Raw genomic sequence first — 20,793 nt, 5'->3', positions numbered from 1 at the left:
TAGGTTACGTCTAGTACCAACATAATAGACCTAAAAATCTAGAAAGTATGTTGGTTATCATGATAGCTGACAATTGGCCGCCATTATTGACACTAGATTAACTTAGAATAAGGCCAGAAACCATGCTGCCAAGAATGGCAGCATGCTTTCTGATCTTAGCCGGTTCCCCGTGGAACTACGTAAGGAACGAATAAAAAAATAACACATAACAGCGGGTTTTCATTTTTTATTTTCACTGTATCTTAAATTCAAATTGTCAAAACTTCAGTAAAATATAAATAATATAATCTTGCACATTAATATGTACCAAGTGCCAACTAAAAAAGTAATCATGTGTTCCTTGAAGTGAATCTAAGAAAATAAAATATTGTTTTATCATCATCATTTCTAATATAAGTCAAAATGGATGAAGAAGAATATCCTGAAAACGCTTGGACATATTTTGCCCTTTGCGGCGAACCGACGCTTTCCGAAGGATTACGTTTTGCAAAAGATTTAATTATTGCGAATGTAATATTACGTTTGACCGTACAGTTCATACCATTGCCGCACAATGTAAGGCACAGTGTTTGTATGGTAATTGGAAGCTTCTTATTGTACTACAGCATCGGACCTGCGTTTATATGGACTGTTGGACTCACCACTGCCGCTTACATTTTACTAATTTTGTTATCCTTTATTACAAGAAAGTGGAGAGGTCTCGTTATGTCAATTGCTGTGATTGGATTCCTCATATCCTGTGAAATATATGTACTCAATCCAAAAATGTGGCAACAGATCAGAGGTATTCAAATGATCGCAGCTATGAAGATAATTTCTGTGGCCATAGAAATGGACAGAGAAATATTTAAAAGCATGATAAATCCTGTAGAGTTTGGGGGTTACATCTTTTGTCCAGCGAACTGTATTCTTGGGCCCTGGATATCTTTTCATACATATAGCAAATACCTTGGAGTTAGATTTCTTTGCCAGCGATGGATTAAAATAATTACTGTAAATCTCTGCATGTCCATGTTATATTTAGTACTGTCTAACTGTGTTATTCCTTGGTATATAGATGATGAATCATCCAAGTGGCTAGTTGCTTATAGAGATGCCCAAGCATTTAGAATGTCTCATTACTTTGTATCAAGTTTGTCAATTGTTTCCATGGTTAGTGCAGGTTTTGGTTTAACTAATGACTGCCACTGTGAACTTCAAGTCACTAAACCATTATTCATTGAGTTACCAAGATCTCTTGTTCAGGTTGTGATCTACTGGAATATTCCAATGCACCAGTGGTTGAAGAACTATGTTTTTAAATCATCTCAACCATATGGTCACTTTGCTGCCATATTCACAACTTATGCAGTGTCCTCATTGCTTCATGGAGTTAATTTCCAGTTCTCAGCAGTATTACTCAGTATAGGAACATTTTCTTATATTGAATATAATTTGCGTTATAAAGTTGCATCTGCACTGGAAGTGTGTTGTTTGGCACACCCTTGCATAAAGCAATGTGAACACAAACATAAGAAAAATAGTGTTTTAGCAATAATTACAAATGCTGTTTTCTCAATTATTACTATTATACATTTAGCATATTTAGGAGTTATGTTTGAAGCATCATTTTCAGTACAGGAATCTGGTTATTCATATTTCCACACAATTAGTAAATGGGAGAATCTGAATTATTTTAGTCATGGCTTTGCAGCTTTTATGTATGTGATTTATCTTATGATGTGATATAGCAAGTAATCAAAACTAGGTTTATATTTTCTAACACATATTTGTATGTATAAATTTTGGTCTCTCTCAGTATTATGGACATTTTTACAAAAAATATATTTTGAATACACATAATTAGATCAGGCAGACTGTATGTTTTAACTAATTTTTAGTACTAGTGAGCAATGGGTTGCCAAGGAAAGCAAAAGATTTTTTTAACCCCATCTTAATTTTTATTTTTTTATGTTATAAATTTATTATTTTCATATCATTCCTATTTTACTAAAAAAAAATTACTCATAAATTTTTTAAGTTATCAAGCATTAGATAAATTTATAATTTTATATTTTACTTGACTCTATGATGATCTCTTTTATTTCTAAGAGTGAAAAATAATGTTTACATACAAATAGTAACCATCTACTTACCATATTCAGGCAAAAAAAAAAGAAAATGTAAACAAATTTATCTACTTTTTGCATGTAGTATAACATGAGTGTATAATCATTTGTCAATTACTTAAATTATGATTGTTAATGTATAATTGACCAAAAGGTTTATTTCAACAATGTATTTTTTTGTTTGTTTTCCACTTGTGTATATGATACATAGTATTATACAGTATTGTTTTAACATAGCATTACTAAATGAAGAATATACATAACTTCTTGAAAATAATACTTTACATTAATTAAGTTATACAACCTAATGTCACTATTCATACTCTTAAATATTTTTTATAGGTGGCAAAATCACACTTTCAATCAGAAATACACTCACGCACATGACATATACGCACTAAACTGATAAAAAAATCAGAAAGTATAACTGGGACTAAAAATATTTGTTATTTGTAGATAATTTTTCGTACAATGTTAGCATAGGTAAAGACGAGTGTGTGGTTTCTTTTATAAACACAATATTAAAATGACCTTGTATATATTATGTTCAATGCAGTAAATAAATAAATTCTACAATAATTAACATGAGACCAATTATTGTTCTTATGTTAAGGTGGTAGCTCAAGGTCCATTTTCATACATTTTGTTTCGGCTTTAATCTGGGTAACTAAACAAGTATTGGCAAGTAAAGAATTTAAATTCACGTCTAGTTAGTGATTAGTTCTCGCAGTTGAAAGAAAAATGTAAAAATAATTAATAATCATGGATATTTCTGCCTTTAAAATTTCGTCATATTAAATTTTAAAGGCCGAAATATCCATGATTACTAATTATTTTTACGTTTTTCTTTCAACTGCGAGAACTAATCACTAACTAGACGTGAATTTAAATTCTTTACTTGCCAATACTTGTTTAGTTACCCAGATTAAAGCCGAAACAAAATGTATGAAAATGGACCTTGAGCTACCACCTTAAGAAAATAGTGCATAAACCAGTCTAATGAGGTACTCGAGTAAAATCCTTATTTCAGTTTCCGTTAGAATTATCAAATAAATGTAAACTGAAGCCAAGAACCATGTTTAAATAATAAATATAAATCTTTCAAAGTTATAAAACTCCAATTTAAAATTTAATGATAGTATGCACTTGTAGTAGCAATATGTACTAAACCAAGGTTTTATAAAATAAAAAACACTGTGCCATATGAAGGTATGCATTGTAATATATAATTGTGATACTTTTATAATTTTATTTATATTCAAGTTATTTAGGTACATACTGGACTTGATGTTAATATAATGTGATTTATAGCCACTTAATTTCTCCATGGGTAACTTGAAAATGTTTTACATATTCCATTTCATTTGTTTTTATATCAACTTGAAAGGCTTTTTCACATTTGGTGATTTGAATTCTATAGTTAATTGTTTCAGTAAGCCAAGACTCAATGTGATCTGTTTCTCTATTAGAATAAAAATAATGTGGTCTTGTGTATATACAAGTAAGTGTGTATTGTCTAGTAACTTTTTTAATTATATGAAGTAAATTTTTAACATATAAATCCATCTTTGTTATTTTAAAACCCTGTTCTGACCAGTAAAATGCTGTTAAAGTGTCGAATATCACCATAGAAATATTTGAATGCTCCATAAGGATATTTTCTAAATTATGTATACTTGTACAAAGTTGTGTAGCATCATTTGCTTCTAATATATGAAAGTTCTTTAATATTTCGTGGAGTTTTCGCTCCAGACACTTATCTGTGGACATATCTTTTTTCTCTGAATATAGCATTATCTTCTTTTTTATAATGTTCAGCAATATGTCATAATTAACGTTTCCATCTGTATTAATATAAAGAATACCCACTTCATTTCCCTGTAATTTATATGAAACTAAAATTTCGCTTATAATATCAACAATAAGTGGCAAGCCATTGTTGCATGATATCTCTATAATATCGCCATTTCTTGGACAAATTTTAAATAAAGGCGGGTAAAAGTTACCAATTTCTGGTTTCTTTATCAATCTCGCAAGTAATTGCATTCCTGATTCAATTTTAAATTTTGTTGTCATTTCTGTAGTAAAACTGGTAGAAAATAAAATGCTTCTAATCGATACACCAATAATTTTAATTTGAAATCACACATTAATGACAATGAGAATTCAGTTACGATCCAGATGATCCGTTTTGTCAACATTCAGAAAGGTTTTTTTTAGGTTTATAACGTTTGACACCACGTTTGACGGATAAGAGGGGTGGGTTTTATACTTTTTTTTTTTTTTTTTTTTATGTCTACAAGCACTGTGTTGCTGTGCTACGCCAAGTGTTATACGTTTGTGATGTGTATCTGTGTGATTGTCTGTGACATCGTAGCTACCAAACGAATGGACCCATTTTGATGCGGTTTTTAGAGGTATTGTTATAGAAGAAAAGAATAGATTGGTACTATTGGCATGCCAGTTTTTCAAATCCAGCAACCTTAGAGTATGTACATATAAAAAGATGTACGATACCGCACACGAGACAGATACAATTTTTTTGGGTGTTACCATAAAATTTATCTTTCGCAACTTATGCAAAGGATTTACATATTTGTTATGAAAAATAAACTTATATACAAATTATAAAAAACCTTTAGCCACTGAAGACGTTTTACACAATTATTATTGTCGCTCCATAAGACTAGTCTATTATATGAATGTCGTACTTTATCATTACGATTGCTACAACATTTATTTAAAAAATGGATTCTCACTTCTAAATATCTATAATATAACTTTTAAAAGCAATGTAATGGTTTCCAAAAAGTGATTTTTTCAAAATGTGTTCATGATCAGGCAAAAAGATTTACCAAAAATTGTTTAAATTCTCTACCAGTATCTTTTCGGTTCTATTTAAATCAAGTTCCACAATAGAGGCAAAGCGGCATTTCAAATCATTATAACCAGTAAATACCAAGGAAGTTATATCAGATCCTAGGTAAATACGTGCTTAAAATTTATATATCGATACCCCTCTCCGTCTTCTTGAAGACGGAGAGGGGTATCGATATATAAATTTTGATTACGTATTTACGTTGATTACGTTATTTATTAGTGGTGATTAAATTTTGATAATCGATCTTGATCGAGAAAATATAATCGATTATAACTGTCATTGTAGATTGTAATTATTCGTATCGCTATCGATTACACTTGTAGTTATGGCTTCCTCCTATTCATATCCTGAATTATTTTTGGCGGGTTTTATATTTACCTTGCCTTTTTTATATGAAAAAAGTAATGTTTTTCGATATTACTTAAAGTTTTTTCTTTATTATGCATATGTTTTGATTACGTGCACTGTTTTATTACCAGTAGTGTTAATATATCCGCGTGATGTTACAAACCTAATGTAAGATATTGATTATTTTTAAATTTTCATAGAAAAAGTAAATACTACTATTTCATTAGGTTTACTGAATGAAAAATTTATTAACATCTTTTTGTGACAGTGTTGCTTCCAGATTTTGTCGGTATGCTTCGTACATAGTTGGTATAGAGTGGGAATTGCGTGGGATGGAATACTGGGATAATGAACAGTGTTACATTGTTATATCAAACCATCAGAGCTCGTTAGATATATTAGGTAATACCATTATTTGTATAACATTTATTCATAAGTACAATTCTGGATTTAAATTAATATTACTTTTAATCTATTGAAGAATTGACTTGTCTTAACAGATTTCTTTTTCTTACAATTAATTAATAATTATACATTTAAGTAATATATATATTTTTATATTGGTATAAACTCTTTTTCAGGTATGTTTGAAATGTGGCCGCGGATGAAGCGCTGCACAGTTGTAGCTAAGAGACCGCTTATGTTTACTGGTGCATTTGGATTCGGTGCCTGGCTATCAGGTTTAGTATTTATCGACAGGCTTAAAACAGACAGGGCAAGACAGCTAATGAAAGAGGCCACCGAGAGAGTCATAAAGGAAAAGGTATATTGTTTTTTCTTTACTGTAATTGCTATATGCTGATAATTTTATATTTTATACAGTTTAATTCACATAATGACCAAACAAAAAAATATATAAGAGTGCTGTAATCAAATTAATATATAGAATTGGGATTTATATATAGAGACTAATAAATTTGATTTATCTAATAAAATTATGAAAGAATTGAAATCATTAAAATTTTTCAAATAAGTTTTATATTAAACTTAATAGGATTTGTATAGTACAATATAAACTAAACATGAAATATTTAACACAAAAATTGTAGAACACCCTTAAAACTGATTAACAGAAATGTATAGTGATGAATTTTACATCGAGACATATATCAGCATCTATAGATATAATTATAAGATTAATATTTTCAGTCCCATAAAACTTAGACCTAAAAAATATTTTGGTGGATCACCTAAACATTTGCGTCTGTGCAAGAAAGAAACCCATGACTTCTGGTTTCAAGTTGTCAAATCAATCTAATATAACAAAATGATATTGAGAACACTGAAATCTCATAGCAGTTCTACTACTCATAGCTTCTAAATATAAAGGGGAATCCACATTGATGAAACCATGATTTCCTGCTGTACACTTTGGATCATATTCTCACAATGTAGTGAAGTATGTATATATTATTTCCCAAAGAGTAGTAATTTGGTTAAATGGATAAAATCACACAGTTACACACCATTGACCATAATATAAAATGGCACATTGGAACAGAACACAACAAAAATATCATGCAACATACAAAGATAAAAAAATAGGTCACATAAAATATATTCATTTTGTTATATAGACACTACTGGTGTCTATTATATTTAACAATGTCAGGGCATGAACATATATCATCATGCAATATGGTGTGTGTGGGTATTCTGATGATGGGACTCCAATTGGCGTATGCATGTACTTGACAGAATTCCTTATAACTATCACTGAATCTAATGTGTGGTCCACACAAGACACTTTATTGACCCTTTATTAGATAACAATGGTTTACTGGTTACAGTGGTAGCTATATTATATACCACTATTGAGAAGAAACTTCGGGTATTCTTCCGCCATTATATACTGCGCAATTGCGAAGCTTTGGCCACTACGGACACATCCTTATGGCAAATGCATGGATCATAAAATTTACTAGTTATTTAAATGAAGTTTAAATATAAACTTAATATACATTTATCCAAACAGGCATGTCCTTTTACCTACACCTTTCTTGTTATGGTACTAATTAAACAGGCTCTGAAAAGACAAAAAAAACACTCAAGAGAATCTACAAAATATTGACCATTTTACATATTTTTATAAGAAAACACGAAGTGAACTGTAGAAATTTTTGATGCATCATTGATATGAAATTTTTCAACAAGTTGTATATTATGAGTACATATTTAATTAATCATTATGTCCCTACTGCGTGTAGCCTGCGGTATAATTTATTAGTATAAAACACGAACATAATATAATTAGTAATTGGGTGTTCCAGGCTCTCAATAGTCTCAAAAGTAATGTGTCATTGGTTACAGACGAAACTGTGGGTTTTTCCTGAAGGTGCAAGATACAATAAAGGTTGTCTACAGGCGTTTAAAAAAGGAGCATTCTATCTGGCTATTGATGCTCAGATTCCAATTCTGCCGGTTGTGTTTAGTCAATACTACTTTCTCGACAATGAAACCAAAACTTTTGAACCAGGTATTGTAGATAAATAAAGTTCACACAGTATCCTTAGTAGACTACTCTAATATCACTGGAGCTTTAAGCGACGTTTATATTGCAAAAGCTATTTTCGACTATTTGCTTGCTCTGAGGGTACCTGTCACTAGATTATTTGTTGGTACAGTACATATATGAATTAAAGAGCGACAATAACAATGGAAATTTTTGTGTTATTACAGCTAGTATTGTAACATACATTATTTCACAATACTATAATAAATTGACTCTGACTATACAAAATAGGAATTACAGTTCAAAATTTTCAATGTTAACAATTGTAATATATAAAAAATACAGATGAACATAATGATTTCGCGAAACTTAGACATTGAAATAAAACTATTTTCCGGATTTTATCGCGGTGTTTTATATATTTTTTTTTAGTTTTATTTCAATATAGATGATCATGACAAAGTATAAATTCTTTACTTTAAAAATATATATAGTCAGGTAGTTTGATAATGCTATGGTATTTTTTGTTTCACAACAAAAAATATTTTTGTTGTTTAATTTGTATTATTAAATTATTTATAAAATAAAAAAAACTATTTAGTAACTACTACTACTAACGTTTTATATTAGAAATTAAATTTTTTTTAACCTCTACATTAATTATATTCTAATAAAACTTACCACTACACACAACACATAATATAAACAATATGTATGCAGAAGGGAAATTACGGTTCGTACAATTTATAAAAATGAATTTTACTTTACAGGAAAGGTTGTTATTACCACATTGCCTCCAATCCCAACGAAGGGTATGACACGAAATGATTTAGAAGCCCTGTCGGAAATGGCACGGGAACAAATGATTGATGTCTTTAATGAAAGTTCCAAAGATCTAGTCATGCAGAAAAAAATTGCTGTTTAATTGAATTGTTATATGGAAACATTATTAGTATTATTCGACTTGCATTCCAGTTTACAATAAGTTAAGATTTTGTCAATAAAATCTGAGTTAAGTATACCAAAGAAAACGAATCTCAAGATTAAGTATTAAATATTATTCTCTAGTCACATAATATTGATTTACATTAGGTTGCTGTTGGTTTGTTGTTAATTATTTCATAATGTTTGTAAAGTATACTGCATATTTAATTTTATAATTATTTTAAAATATAAATAATGCCTTGAACTAATTATATTTATATTGTAAAGAATTACGCAATTAACTTGACGTTGGTCAATTTTCGTATTTGCGAAATATTGGCAGATTCCCTACCATAATATCAAACACTTCCTTGCAGTGGCGAAGCGTCCATACAAGCCGATTCCTACCGGGTTACCTTTTGTAAATTAACTTAAAATAATTTAAATGTAAAACATAACTATATAACTAGAATAATAATAGTATATTCAAACAAGTCATCCTATACCTACTTATTTCATTACATCAATACTTCAACGATTACGGTACATAGTTCATATTATTATGAATTCGTTAAATCGTAACTCGCGCGCAGTGCTCGCGCCTTATAGTTCGAAGTGAACCCGGCCGCGCATAGCTTCCCTCGCGATATTGTTGTCTCATTCACACGCAGCACGGTGTCTTTGTCTAATCTTTTGGAAGTGACGTAAAAATACATGTGTGCGTGCGTGTATGTGTACTTCAGGGTAACCCGAGAATTTGCGGCTTAATGTTGGGCCATTGGCACGAATTTTTTTTATTAATTTAGAATGTATAATTAGTGTTTGTGTATAGTGTGGGTTATTAATTTTTGTTGGGTTCTTTTAGATAAGTACCTATGTTCAAAATATGTGATTATTTGTTAAAGGAGAATGCCCATTTTTGTATGAGAGTTGGGCTACGCTTGCGTCTGTACAAAACCTTCACAAAACTATAGGGAATATATCCTAATTTTTATACAAATTGAAAACAATTAGATATTCGATGGGAGTTCGGAGTAATCAGACTTTTTATAGCGCGGTTATTTTGAGGTTAAGTATGGACTGCAATAATGTAAGGTAGAAAGTACCTACGTCCCTGATTAAGTTCAATATTGCAGTACCTACTTGTTATTGCTATAAGCGATTAGTGGACGGTCTTTTCACCTAACTTCAATTGCCCTCATAAGAACTGATAGATACTAACATACCTGATAAGATGAAACTCCTATAAAACTTCAACATAGTATGGCGGAATATAAGTTTTTTCACGGAGCATAAATATGTTACCTGACCTTTTGTGTATATGTTTTTCTGACTTACGACTTATTCTATTACATGGATTACCTAATCCTTATTTCCACCTACCATTATCTCACTCCAATATGGCGTCAACACATATTGTAGAATAGATTCAGCTTAGTTTTATGACCGGCCTTATGCCTGACGCCAACCCTACCATTTGCAGGATTCCGATCCCAGGCAATTCATGCTAAAAATACCGAAATAAAATGTTGCTTGGCCTGGAAATCGAGCCCAGGAACTTACTTCACAGCCTTATTAGGCTAATAGTTAATTATCATAGGAAAGAAAAATAAAACCAGAAATACGAAATCCGATGCATATTTTTATATAGATGTATATTTTTAATAGAGGTATATATTCTTGGCATCCCAAAATAAAAACAAGAATTTAATATAGCTGCAGCACGTTTATATATACTCCTGAAGTGAGTGAATGACTTCTTGCAGCGCCGGTCGGGTCATGTCATGTTGTTGTCTGTGAACTTCTCTATTAGCTGACCTCCAGCAGGCAGCATAAACTCATTCCAGCCTTGAAACCTAAAAAATAATGTAGAAGTTAAGTAAACATGTTCAGATTATGATTATTGTTAAACTGTTTTTTTTTTAACTTTGGCAAAATATTTCCCACATTGTGGGTATGTTAATAATAATCTACATAACTTACAAACTAGACAGCTCGTCCAAGGCATATACTTGTCGTTGCTGTGGCGCCGCAAAGGTGCAGTCAATACACCGCCGGGATATGCCGTCTCGATTAACTGTCCTGGGTCTAGGCTCTAGACGACATTGTGTTGCTTACTAAAAGCCTTCCGTCTCAAAGTTCGAAACGCACATTATACACGTTGTTTTTTAACAGAGGATTTTTCGACTCAACATTAAAATACATAAGAAAAACACTCCGATCTTGAGTAAGATAATATATTTTAATGATTTAACATTCAAACAAATCTGAAGTGTCAAAATGTCATTAATTTCAGTTGCCAGTGTAATAAAAATCTGTACCCATATATTCATTAATTAAAAATAAAGTCCAGACATGTTTTAGCTGACTATTGTATTTCTGTCAATGCAAGTACAAGTCGCCTTTTGTTTGTTTTTGGAACAATTAATATTTTCTCTTTTTTTTACCAGCTATTTGGAGTTTTTCATAATTATTAAGTAAAATATATTATTTTATGACAAGATATTTGAGATGAATAATATATTTAATACATATATTATAGATTCAAATACGGGCATATTTATTGTACTTAATATTTACTTTTTTATTCCATTCAAAAAGGGAATTTGTTATGAATTGGTATCAATTCGCCATAATGGCAGTACATTATCCGGTGTTTCATTTGCAACAATTAAACAACTTTTTTTCCATATCTTTTAAACCCCCATTCGCTTATGACTGAAATAAATACAAATGAAGTAATAATTAAAATGATGATTTTTCGTGGATATTTGGTTAAGACGCATGACTGACGCAAAGATAGCCTGGTTTTGGGCATTGTCCTTTAGAGTTTATAAATAATGTTTATGTTAGAAGGAAATTATTATGTATTATGATATTTTACTGATTTTAATTTATTGTGAACAGCGTATTACATGTTAACTGTAGAAAAAAAAATCCTCGGGTTACCTTTTGAAAATTTTCACCCTTCGCCACTGCTTCCTTGTATATTACTGGTCTACTATATTTACAATCTTACTATATTGATACGTTATTGACGTCGTATTAATTTTAATTTAAGTTTGTATATTTTTGTTTACATAATTCGCTGGAAATTATCAATGCGCCAAGTTAGTTACATTCTACCATATGTACAAAAATTGGTTATGTTTAAATACATCAATTCTGAACAATAATAGAGTAAGTTATACTTTGACAATGAAATATATCTTAATACCCAATAACAAAATAAAATGAGCCTTATCAAAATACTTCACTAAAATGAGGAAATTCATAATTTAAACTTTCGCTAGTGCGGCGCACGGGGAACGTGCTTTGCTCGTTTGATTCTGCTTGCTCTCGAGAAACTATTCGAAGTCAAATATTTCAACCTACTTTACTTATGAGAAAAATTGAGCTAAAGTACGCCTACTACGATTTCGTTGAGACCGCTCGAAAAAATAAAAATGTAGCATGAAATAGAACATGAATCTCCATGTCGTTTGAATATAACAGATCGAAATACCACTATATGACGTAGGTTCCTCGACCAATCACAATCAAACGATACGGACGCGCGTGTCGTGTTTGGTATGCCACATAAAGCGGGGACATTCTATTGAACGTGTCCTTACTCCTTACTCCCTGAGGTTATTGGAATTTTTTGTCTCCCGCCTATATGCCTTTCCGCTTATCACCAATTACCGTCATACTTCTTCCTAACTCAACATATTTCATTACTGTTCCTTATACAGTGTTCTCATACCCTAGTAATGATACAAAATTTTATTTCAATTGATAAACTGGTTATGTTATAGATAGGGAAAAAGATTATTTGATAAAAAAAAATAATAAAAGGTATGGCTACTTTTTTTAGGGCTTCCCTGCAAAACACAAACAAGAACATAAATAATTATTTGTTTACTGTAGGAATTCGGTTTATTTATTTGTCATGCCATATAAACAAGTAAAATATTTGCCACTACTCAGTTTGTATTGTTCCTAAAATAATAACAATGAATATTACTTTCTCAATAGCTTTTTTAAATATAATTGTAATTTTGAATAATAATTTATTGTGATATTTGAAAAACAAAATAAAACCAGTGATTTTCGCTCAGCGTAACAGGCGTAAAGGTCGGTATACGTAGTTATGCTTAACGCCCTCCCCGAGCAAACGGCCGTGCGTATTGGTTCCATAAATTTACGAGCGAGATTATGCCGATGTGTGAAAAACTTTAAACACTAGTTTATTTTGAAAACTTTAACCTACCAAAATGTTCTATATTAAATTGTCTCTCTAATAGTGTTAATTTGTAAATTAATAATATCATGTGTGCTTTAGGAGATACATGGAGGGAATAATTTTAGTTGCATTTTTGTTATGCAATTAATGAAACATCCATATAAAACATTTGAACCAACCAAAGTAAAGATAACATATTGTAGAAATATTATGTTTAATTTACTTTTCTACATGTTGTATAAATTCAAATATATAGCTTCTTAAAATACAGTTAGCGCACCATTTTGCTGAGGGCACCGCTTTAAACGTCTTTTTTTTAATTTCCTGTTAAATTTATTTTAGTATTAAACTTTAATATTTTCTGTATAACAATGTTTTTAGTGGGCAGGTTATCTACGTTTTAGTCGAGACCGAGCAATTCTCTATAAATTATATGCTATATATTATAGTGTTAATACTGATATTATGTTTCACATGGTTGATATTTATTTGGCCAAGCCAAACTAAGGAATGTTTTATATATTTTTTGGTTGTGTTTATATATTGCATGGTAGTATATATATCAAGATAGGTTTCTTTTATTATGAGATTGCGAATATAAAGGTGTATGAAATACCTGAAAAAAAAATAGCATGGGAAATTCGGAATATTATGTACGAGTATGTATGTAACAAAAGCTCAGTGTCAACCAAAGCCGAAAGAACTGACAGAAAGAAACCAAGAGATGAAAATTTTGATAAATAACTAATATCACATATGATTTTTAGTTGTTTTCTTCATGTCCCTGCATCGGAGCGAGGATATTAAACAACACATTATGCCACTCCCCCAAACAAAGCGTTAATTGAAATTCAAATAACAGAATACCTTAATATAGTTTGACCTATTAATTGATAGAATTTTTCAAAGGAATTAAATTATTATGAAACATTCGGAGCGACGCAAGACAAATACACACATGCGGAAGAAAAAAGAGCATGTTATAGCACGAGTGGTCGATGCATCATTAATCATTAATAAAACTATCTTCACTACGCTCTAAATCTACACCATATACGATAACGGGACAGGAGTAAAATGTTTCAGGTTTCTTGCAGGAGTTAGCTAGTTATATCAGTTAACATTCAATCACCGAATCCGAGCCGCCCAAACATCCTTATTAAATTTAATGATATTTACGACTATACTCAGCATTGTTGCGAGTAGCCAAATACTTTAGTTCACTTCGGATCGAAACGGTATTAATCTATGTAATTAAGTTCTTTTTAACATACACATTACCCAGTGGATATTAGCAAAATCACTAATAAAACTGTTGAGCCATATTTAAGAAAAGAAGAAGTTACTTATACATGAGCACAGCTTTCATTATATTTTATCGTTTTACATTTATTCAAAGAAAGCGTCTATGGTATAATTTGATCAATAATTAATGTGCAGTGCTAGGTATTCATTCTTGCCTGGTTCCTTAAATATAAGATGAACAAGCTGATTTTTTTTAATGTGAAGTATATTTTTAAGTCATTTTTGGCTAACTTGCAATAATTCAGTAAATACAAACAATTCCAGGCTTTTATATAATTTGTGATAATGTGCAATAAGAGTGTAGTTATATATAGTACGTATATTATCGGCGACATCTTAAAGTAACTTATGTTTTACACTGTTGTATTAAAATAAATAGCTTATATAGATATTTGCTATAAATTATTATACTCCAAAAATGAGTGTGTTTTATTCTAATAGTAATAAATTACAACCTGATTTTCTATTAAACAACCTTCAATCATTCCAGTTTTCACCCCAACCTTCACTTTCATCAAGATTTTCGTCAGGCACAAAATTTAATTTACTACTAAGTCCTTGAGCAATCTCACTTGTGTCAACACTTACAACTGCAGGCTTTTCAATTACTGGCATCATATCGGCGAAGAAATCAAATTCGTCTGTGTTCTTTTTAAAATAATCCGATTTTTGGTTTTTTATGTCTAATTCCGATATATCTAGAATGTTTTTCTTGGCGTTAAGTGCTGCTTTTTGTAAAAGTGTTTTCTTTGCAATTAGATCTTCCTTAGGAATAAAGTCATTTTTAAGCAGCGGATCTGCTGCTGCTGGTTCAAGTTGTATCAACTGCTCATCATTTAAAGGTGGACTAATAGTAGAATCAGGTTCTATTACTGTCAACTGTCGATTTGTATTCTCCCAGTCACTCCAGTCAGCTTCACTGTCTACCTTGCTAGTGCTTGATTCCTTGGTTATGATTTCATCTTCCATAGACTCCCCACCAACAGGAGACGGCCTTTCATTCAAAATCAAAGGATTGTCAAAAGTATTCAATTCACTATGTTCAAACACATCCTCAGAGCATGGTAAATCTCTTAATGATTTTTTCCTTTCTGGTGACCTTGTCAGTTGTGATATTGGCAGTTTAGTCTTAGGATTTGGTCTTCCATCAGTGAATAATTTTGATCTTTTGCCACCTATGACGGTATCAGCGCCGAGTATGGGAACTAATTCACTAAGACATACTAAAGTCGATGCAACCAAAGTGTCATCTATGTCCTTTATTCCCAATAGTAACTAGAAGAGAAAAAAAAATTAACACCCAAAGATACAAAAAAATCTATTGAAAAAAAAAAAAATATTTGTACCTCTGGCAGGATGTGATGTGAAAGCTCTTCATGTGTAAAAACTTGTACAAACTTTGAGAAATGCGTTAACAACAACATTCTGATTTGTGAATCTCTCACTCCAAATAATTGCATAAGTCTGGGCTTTACATGCCCCTTAAAAACAGTAAGGTTAAAAAATCCAGAATTTTCGCCATTTTGTACTCTATCTGAAAATTAAAGTATGATCTGTTTGAGCTTTTCCAAAATAATACTTACTTTATCTTACTAATGTAAATTTTACGAAGATTTTTGTATTCTATTGCACACAAGTAACTCTTTAGTACTGACTACTATAACCAGAGCTAGTAAAGATACATGCTTGCTTTAATTAAAATATAAATTACAAAATACAGTCTGGTGTTACATTATATAAATAGAATATAACTAATCCAGATTAGCCTATTAATCTGTTAAAGAATTTCCTTTCATGAACACTATATTTTTATTTAGATACTAGCTTTTGCCCGCGGCTCCGCCCGCGTTACAAAGTTTTTCGGGCTAAAGTATTCCGTTATAAAAGTCACGCTATATATTTTCCCGGGAGCCTATGTTCTTCCCAGGGTCTTAAACTGTCTCCATACCAAATTTCATCTTTATATCTTGGGTAGTTTTTGAGTTTAACACGTTCAGGCAGTCGGATGCAGCGGGAGACTTTGTTTTATAATATATTTTTGTAGAACTTTTTAAGAGGAACAATCCCGTCATACATCATTGTTGCATAGTTTTAACTGTTTACGCAGCGCACGCAACGGAAGCTCTCAAAACTAATAAATTTTCCCCGTTTTTGCAATATGTTTAATTACTGCTCCGCTCCTATTGGGTATAGTGATGATATATAGCCTATAGCACTCCACGAATAAAGGGCTATCCAACGCAAAAAGAATTTTTCACTTTGGACCGAACTACCTGAGATTAGCGCGTTCAAACAAACAAACAAACTCTTCAGCTTTATATAATAATAACTATAGATAATAATAATTATTTTTATACATTGTTTTGACGTATCATAAGTGCATCTTTGTTAGCCTACATGATAAATAGAGTATTTTATTTTATTTATTTAAATGTACGTATTGTTAAACAGCCTCTTATTTGGGAACTAGGTTTTGCCCGCGGCTCCGCCCGCGTTTTAAAGTTTTTAAGGCTAAAGTTTTCCGTTATAAAAGTAGTAGTTTCCCGGGAGCCCGATGTTCTTCCCAGGGTCTAAAACTGTCTCCATACCAAATTTCATCTTAATACGTTAGGTAGTTTTTGAGTTTAACACGTTCGGGCAGACAGATGCAGTGGGGGACTTTGTTTTATAATATTTTTTTTAGAACTTTTTAAGAGGAACAATCCCGTCATACATCATTGTTGCATAACTTTAACCGTTTACGCAGTGCACACAATGGAAGCTCTCAAAACTAATAAATTTTCCCCGTTTTTGCAACATGTTTCATTACTGCTCCGCTCCTATTGGTCATGGCGTGATGATATATAGCCTATAGCACTCCAGGAATAAAGGGCTATCCAACACAAAAAGATTTTTTCATTTCAAGCCAGTAGTTCCTGAGATCAGCCATTACTACTCCGCTCCTATTGGGTATAGCGTGATGATATATAGCCTATAACAATCCACGAACAAAGGGCTATCCGACGCAAAAATATTTTTTCAGTTCGAATCGGTAGTTCCTGAGATTAGCCATTACTGCTCCGCTCCTATTGGGTATAGCGTGATGATATATAGCCTATAGCACTCCACGAACAAAGGGCTATCCAACGCAAAAATAATTTTTCAGTTTGGACCAGTAGTTCCTGAGATCAGCCATTACTGCTCCGCTCCTATTGGGTATAGCGTGATGATATATAGCCTATAGCAATCCACGAACAAAGGGCTATCCAACGCAAAAAGAATTTTTCAGTTTGGACCGGTAGTTCCTGAGATTAGCCATTACTGTTTCGCTCCTATTGGGTATAGCGTGATGATATATAGCCAATAGCACTCCACGAACAAAGGGCTATCCAACACAAAAATATTTTTTCAGTTCGAATCGGTAGTTCCTGAGATTAGCCATTACTGCTCCGCTCCTATTGGGCATAGCGTGATGATATATAGCCTATAGCACTCCACGAACAAAGGGCTATCCAACGCAAAAATATTTTTTCAGTTTGGACCGGTAGTTCCTGAGATCAGCCATTACTGCTCCGCTCCTATTGGGTATAGCGTGATGATATATAGCCTATAGCAATCCACGAACAAAGGGCTATCCAACGCAAAAAGATTTTTTTCAGTTTGGACCGGTAGTTCCTGAGATTAGCCATTACTGCTCCGCTCCTATTGGGTATAGCGTGATGATATATAGCCTATAGCACTCCACGAACAAAGGGCTATCCAACGCAAAAAGAATTTTTCAGTTTGGACCGGTAGTTCCTGAGATTAGCGCGTTCAAACAAACAAACAAACTCTTCAGCTTTATATAATAGTATAGATTAATTATTATTTTCTACAGAACGCACCCAATACTAAGTTTGGTAAATATATTTATATAAAAATGTATTTTCAAACCTAAGTGTTTGAAATATTGCTACAAAATACCTCAGCAGCAAGTATTTGAAATACCAATTACAAATTACATTTTAATTAAGGAAGTAAATGATATAAAAATAACAAACATGTATATGTATTCCAATTATAATATAATAATATCAGCCCTGTATTATATACTTGCCCACTGCTGAGCACGGGCCTCCTCTACTACTGAGAGGGATTAGGCCTTAGTCCACCATGTTGGCCTAGTGCGGATTGGTAGACTTCACACACCTTCGAAATTCCTATAGAGGACTTCTCAGATGTGCAGGTTTCCTCACGGTGTTTTCCTTCACCGTTAAAGCGAACGATAAATTCACAAAGAATACACACATACATTGTTTTAGTAGTTTGCCCTTGGGATTTGAACCTGCGGACATTCGTCTCGGCAGTCCGTTCCACACCCAACTAGGCTATCGCCGCTTTTTTTTATTTCAACAATTATTGTTTTTTAATTAAAAGAAATTCAAATACTGGGCATCCCTATTACTTTGTAATATCTAAGAGGTGCTCACAGCTCCGCCCACGCAAAGAGCCTTCTTAGTATAATCCCAGTGTGTTATGTTATTTAGGTTATAAATGAACAAACCATTATGTTTAATCAGGGTATGATATGTCTGCCAAATTTCCTCTAAATGTGTTTAGTGGTTCTATATTTTCTTTTAACAAACATCTGTACACATTAGCATTTATACTTTGTATAAGTAAAATAACTTCAAAATATGATGTTTTGAAATCAAAGCTTACCATTTTTTGGTTTAAGGATGAAAGGTATAACATCCTTCCTTGCAGTTTGATCTAACATAGCCAATCTAGAAAGTAGCAATCCACTCAATTGCTTGGCAACTGTTTCCTCATCATAACATTTCAGAGTGTCCAAAATGTGTGAGAAAAAGTCTGCTTTTTCCTCTTCACTTTTAAGTGGAAGAAAACTGAGAAACTTGTATATTGTTATAAACTCATGATTGAAAAAATTGTGCTGAAGAACCTCTGATAAATTTGTTCTCTTTGCCGGGTTTTGATGTTGCAGTGTGTCTCTACAAAATGATTTAAATTCTTTCAAATAGGGGACTTCATCTGAAATTAGGTAAGATAATCAATTACCAAGATGAATATTAATCATAATTATTATCCTGATAATAATTTGATTATACTTATTGAAAATTATTATTACAAATCCCATTTTTTTGTTATTTAAATAGTGATGGATAATGATTGTATTATATTTTCAACATTACTTACCATTATTTTTGCCTTTGAACACATCATCAACCAAAACAGCAAAACTGTATTGATCCACCTTTGTTGTTATCTCATAAGAATCTTCATTGGGATCCACTGCCTTGTCATATCTAAAGAATAAAGATCCAAATTTTAGACTGATATGTATTTCTAGTACTAAATGTGTTAAAATCAATGTTTTAGAAATAATTAATAAATATATAACCATTTATGGCCTAAATTAAACTATGTATCTTCATCTTTACCTCTGGAAACATTGTGCCATAAACCTCCATGAATAATTTACTTTTGTGACTTTTTTACTATTTTGTAGCAAGTATTGAATTTGTATGTGAGATAAATAGAAAGAGACTCACCTATGTAGCCGAGCATGTTTTAAGTATGCAGATGTTAGCTCTGTAAATGGGCATAAGTATTGCAGTCCTCCTAATTTCCACTGACCATCTCCTGTCACATATATTGCTGATATACTGACATTATTGTGGGACATCCCAGCCTGGAGGTGAATTAAAAATTTTGACATGGTTCATTACAAAATCTTCTTAAAGAGATATATTGTCTTGGCAGAAAAGTTGATGTAAATACCTGCGACATAATTTTCAATATTTTTAGTTACCTGTTCATGTAAAAACACCAAAGCTCGTAAAATGTTGTTGAGGCCAATACATATCTGAAGGGGTGTCAGTGAGTTTAACACTTGCGAAAGTGGCTGAACATATTCAGTTGCTAAGTGCAGTGTTGAACGCTGCTGCCACGCCGATATGTAACGAACGATACAAGGATGTCGGTATTTTAGAAGATTCTGTAACAAACTTACTGTTGGTAGTCTTATCTTAATAATATATGAAAAGATAAATCGTATCGGTCTTACGTTAGAGAATTTTTCCAATGGTGTTGATATGGCCCATAGGGGACCTGCCGCGGCTTCGCCTTTAAATACAGATACTGATCCATCTGATTTTAAACTGAAATATCTGCAGCTATCGTTTATTTTGGCCTGATAGTGGCACCAAAAATCTGTTATCTCTACAGCTTTTTCTTCAATTTCAAGTCCACTTAGCTGTGAGCTCTCATTGCCCATCATTAGGTGTTATTTTGTACTTATTCTTATAATTTTTCATAAATTATTATTAAAATTAATTGAAATTATTGAACTTCGAAACCTCAAACCAAATAAACACGAACGAATATTGAAAAGAATGGAGATGACGTGACATTGACGTTTCTTCACTGTTGTTATTATTCTTTTTTTTATTTACAGATTTGGATAACAGTCATTCAGAGAAAACCGAAATACCAAGTTTCAATTTGGTGTGGCGCGGCGAGTCAAAATGATAATCGATTATCGAATTACATAAATGCTCTCACTAAAATG

General features: G+C 31.9%; 3 protein-coding genes and 1 long non-coding RNA gene across 6 annotated transcripts; 2 read left to right on the top strand and 2 right to left on the bottom strand.

The window, feature by feature from the left end:
- Positions 1-180: 180 nt before the first annotated feature.
- Positions 181-1,743, top strand: LOC115452376 (protein-serine O-palmitoleoyltransferase porcupine). The gene has a single exon (XM_030180889.2). It carries the CDS (start codon positions 403-405, stop codon positions 1,723-1,725), a length of 1,323 nt encoding a protein of 440 aa, XP_030036749.1. The 5' UTR covers positions 181-402; the 3' UTR covers positions 1,726-1,743.
- A 155-nt stretch (positions 1,744-1,898) lies between these two features.
- LOC115452377 (1-acyl-sn-glycerol-3-phosphate acyltransferase alpha) lies at positions 1,899-8,820 on the top strand. Of its 3 annotated transcripts, XM_037444597.1 has the most exons (6): positions 1,899-2,721; positions 3,085-3,609; positions 5,606-5,739; positions 5,919-6,100; positions 7,648-7,813; positions 8,560-8,820. In XM_037444597.1, the coding sequence occupies exons 3-6, from the start codon at positions 5,670-5,672 to the stop codon at positions 8,712-8,714; spliced, it is 573 nt and encodes a 190-aa protein (XP_037300494.1). In that variant the 5' UTR covers positions 1,899-2,721; positions 3,085-3,609; positions 5,606-5,669; the 3' UTR covers positions 8,715-8,820. The 3 variants fall into 3 exon arrangements, with proteins under 3 accessions (XP_037300494.1, XP_037300493.1, XP_037300495.1); XM_037444596.1 differs by lacking the exons at positions 1,899-2,721; positions 3,085-3,609 and adding an exon at positions 5,265-5,505; XM_037444598.1 differs by lacking the exons at positions 1,899-2,721; positions 3,085-3,609; positions 7,648-7,813; positions 8,560-8,820 and adding exons at positions 5,282-5,505; positions 6,487-6,577.
- LOC119190963 lies at positions 6,297-10,056 on the bottom strand. Its single transcript, XR_005113316.1, has 2 exons — positions 9,940-10,056; positions 6,297-7,363 (listed from the first exon to the last, which is right to left on the bottom strand). It is a non-coding gene; the product is annotated as an uncharacterized LOC119190963 (long non-coding RNA).
- Positions 10,057-11,658: 1,602 nt separating this feature from the next.
- LOC115452375 (protein-associating with the carboxyl-terminal domain of ezrin) lies at positions 11,659-20,639 on the bottom strand. The gene is made up of 7 exons (XM_030180888.2): positions 20,290-20,639; positions 20,035-20,220; positions 19,775-19,914; positions 19,419-19,528; positions 18,924-19,253; positions 15,590-15,777; positions 11,659-15,518 (listed from the first exon to the last, which is right to left on the bottom strand). The coding sequence occupies exons 1-7, from the start codon at positions 20,500-20,502 to the stop codon at positions 14,721-14,723; spliced, it is 1,965 nt and encodes a 654-aa protein (XP_030036748.1). The 5' UTR covers positions 20,503-20,639; the 3' UTR covers positions 11,659-14,720.
- Positions 20,640-20,793: the final 154 nt, after the last annotated feature.

The sequence above is a fragment of the Manduca sexta genome, chromosome 28 (genome assembly GCF_014839805.1).
Source record: "Manduca sexta isolate Smith_Timp_Sample1 chromosome 28, JHU_Msex_v1.0, whole genome shotgun sequence".
NCBI classification, from domain to species: domain Eukaryota; kingdom Metazoa; phylum Arthropoda; class Insecta; order Lepidoptera; family Sphingidae; genus Manduca; species Manduca sexta.
Note: the sequence above shows the minus strand (reverse complement) of the source record. Positions and strands in the feature narration are given on the sequence as shown.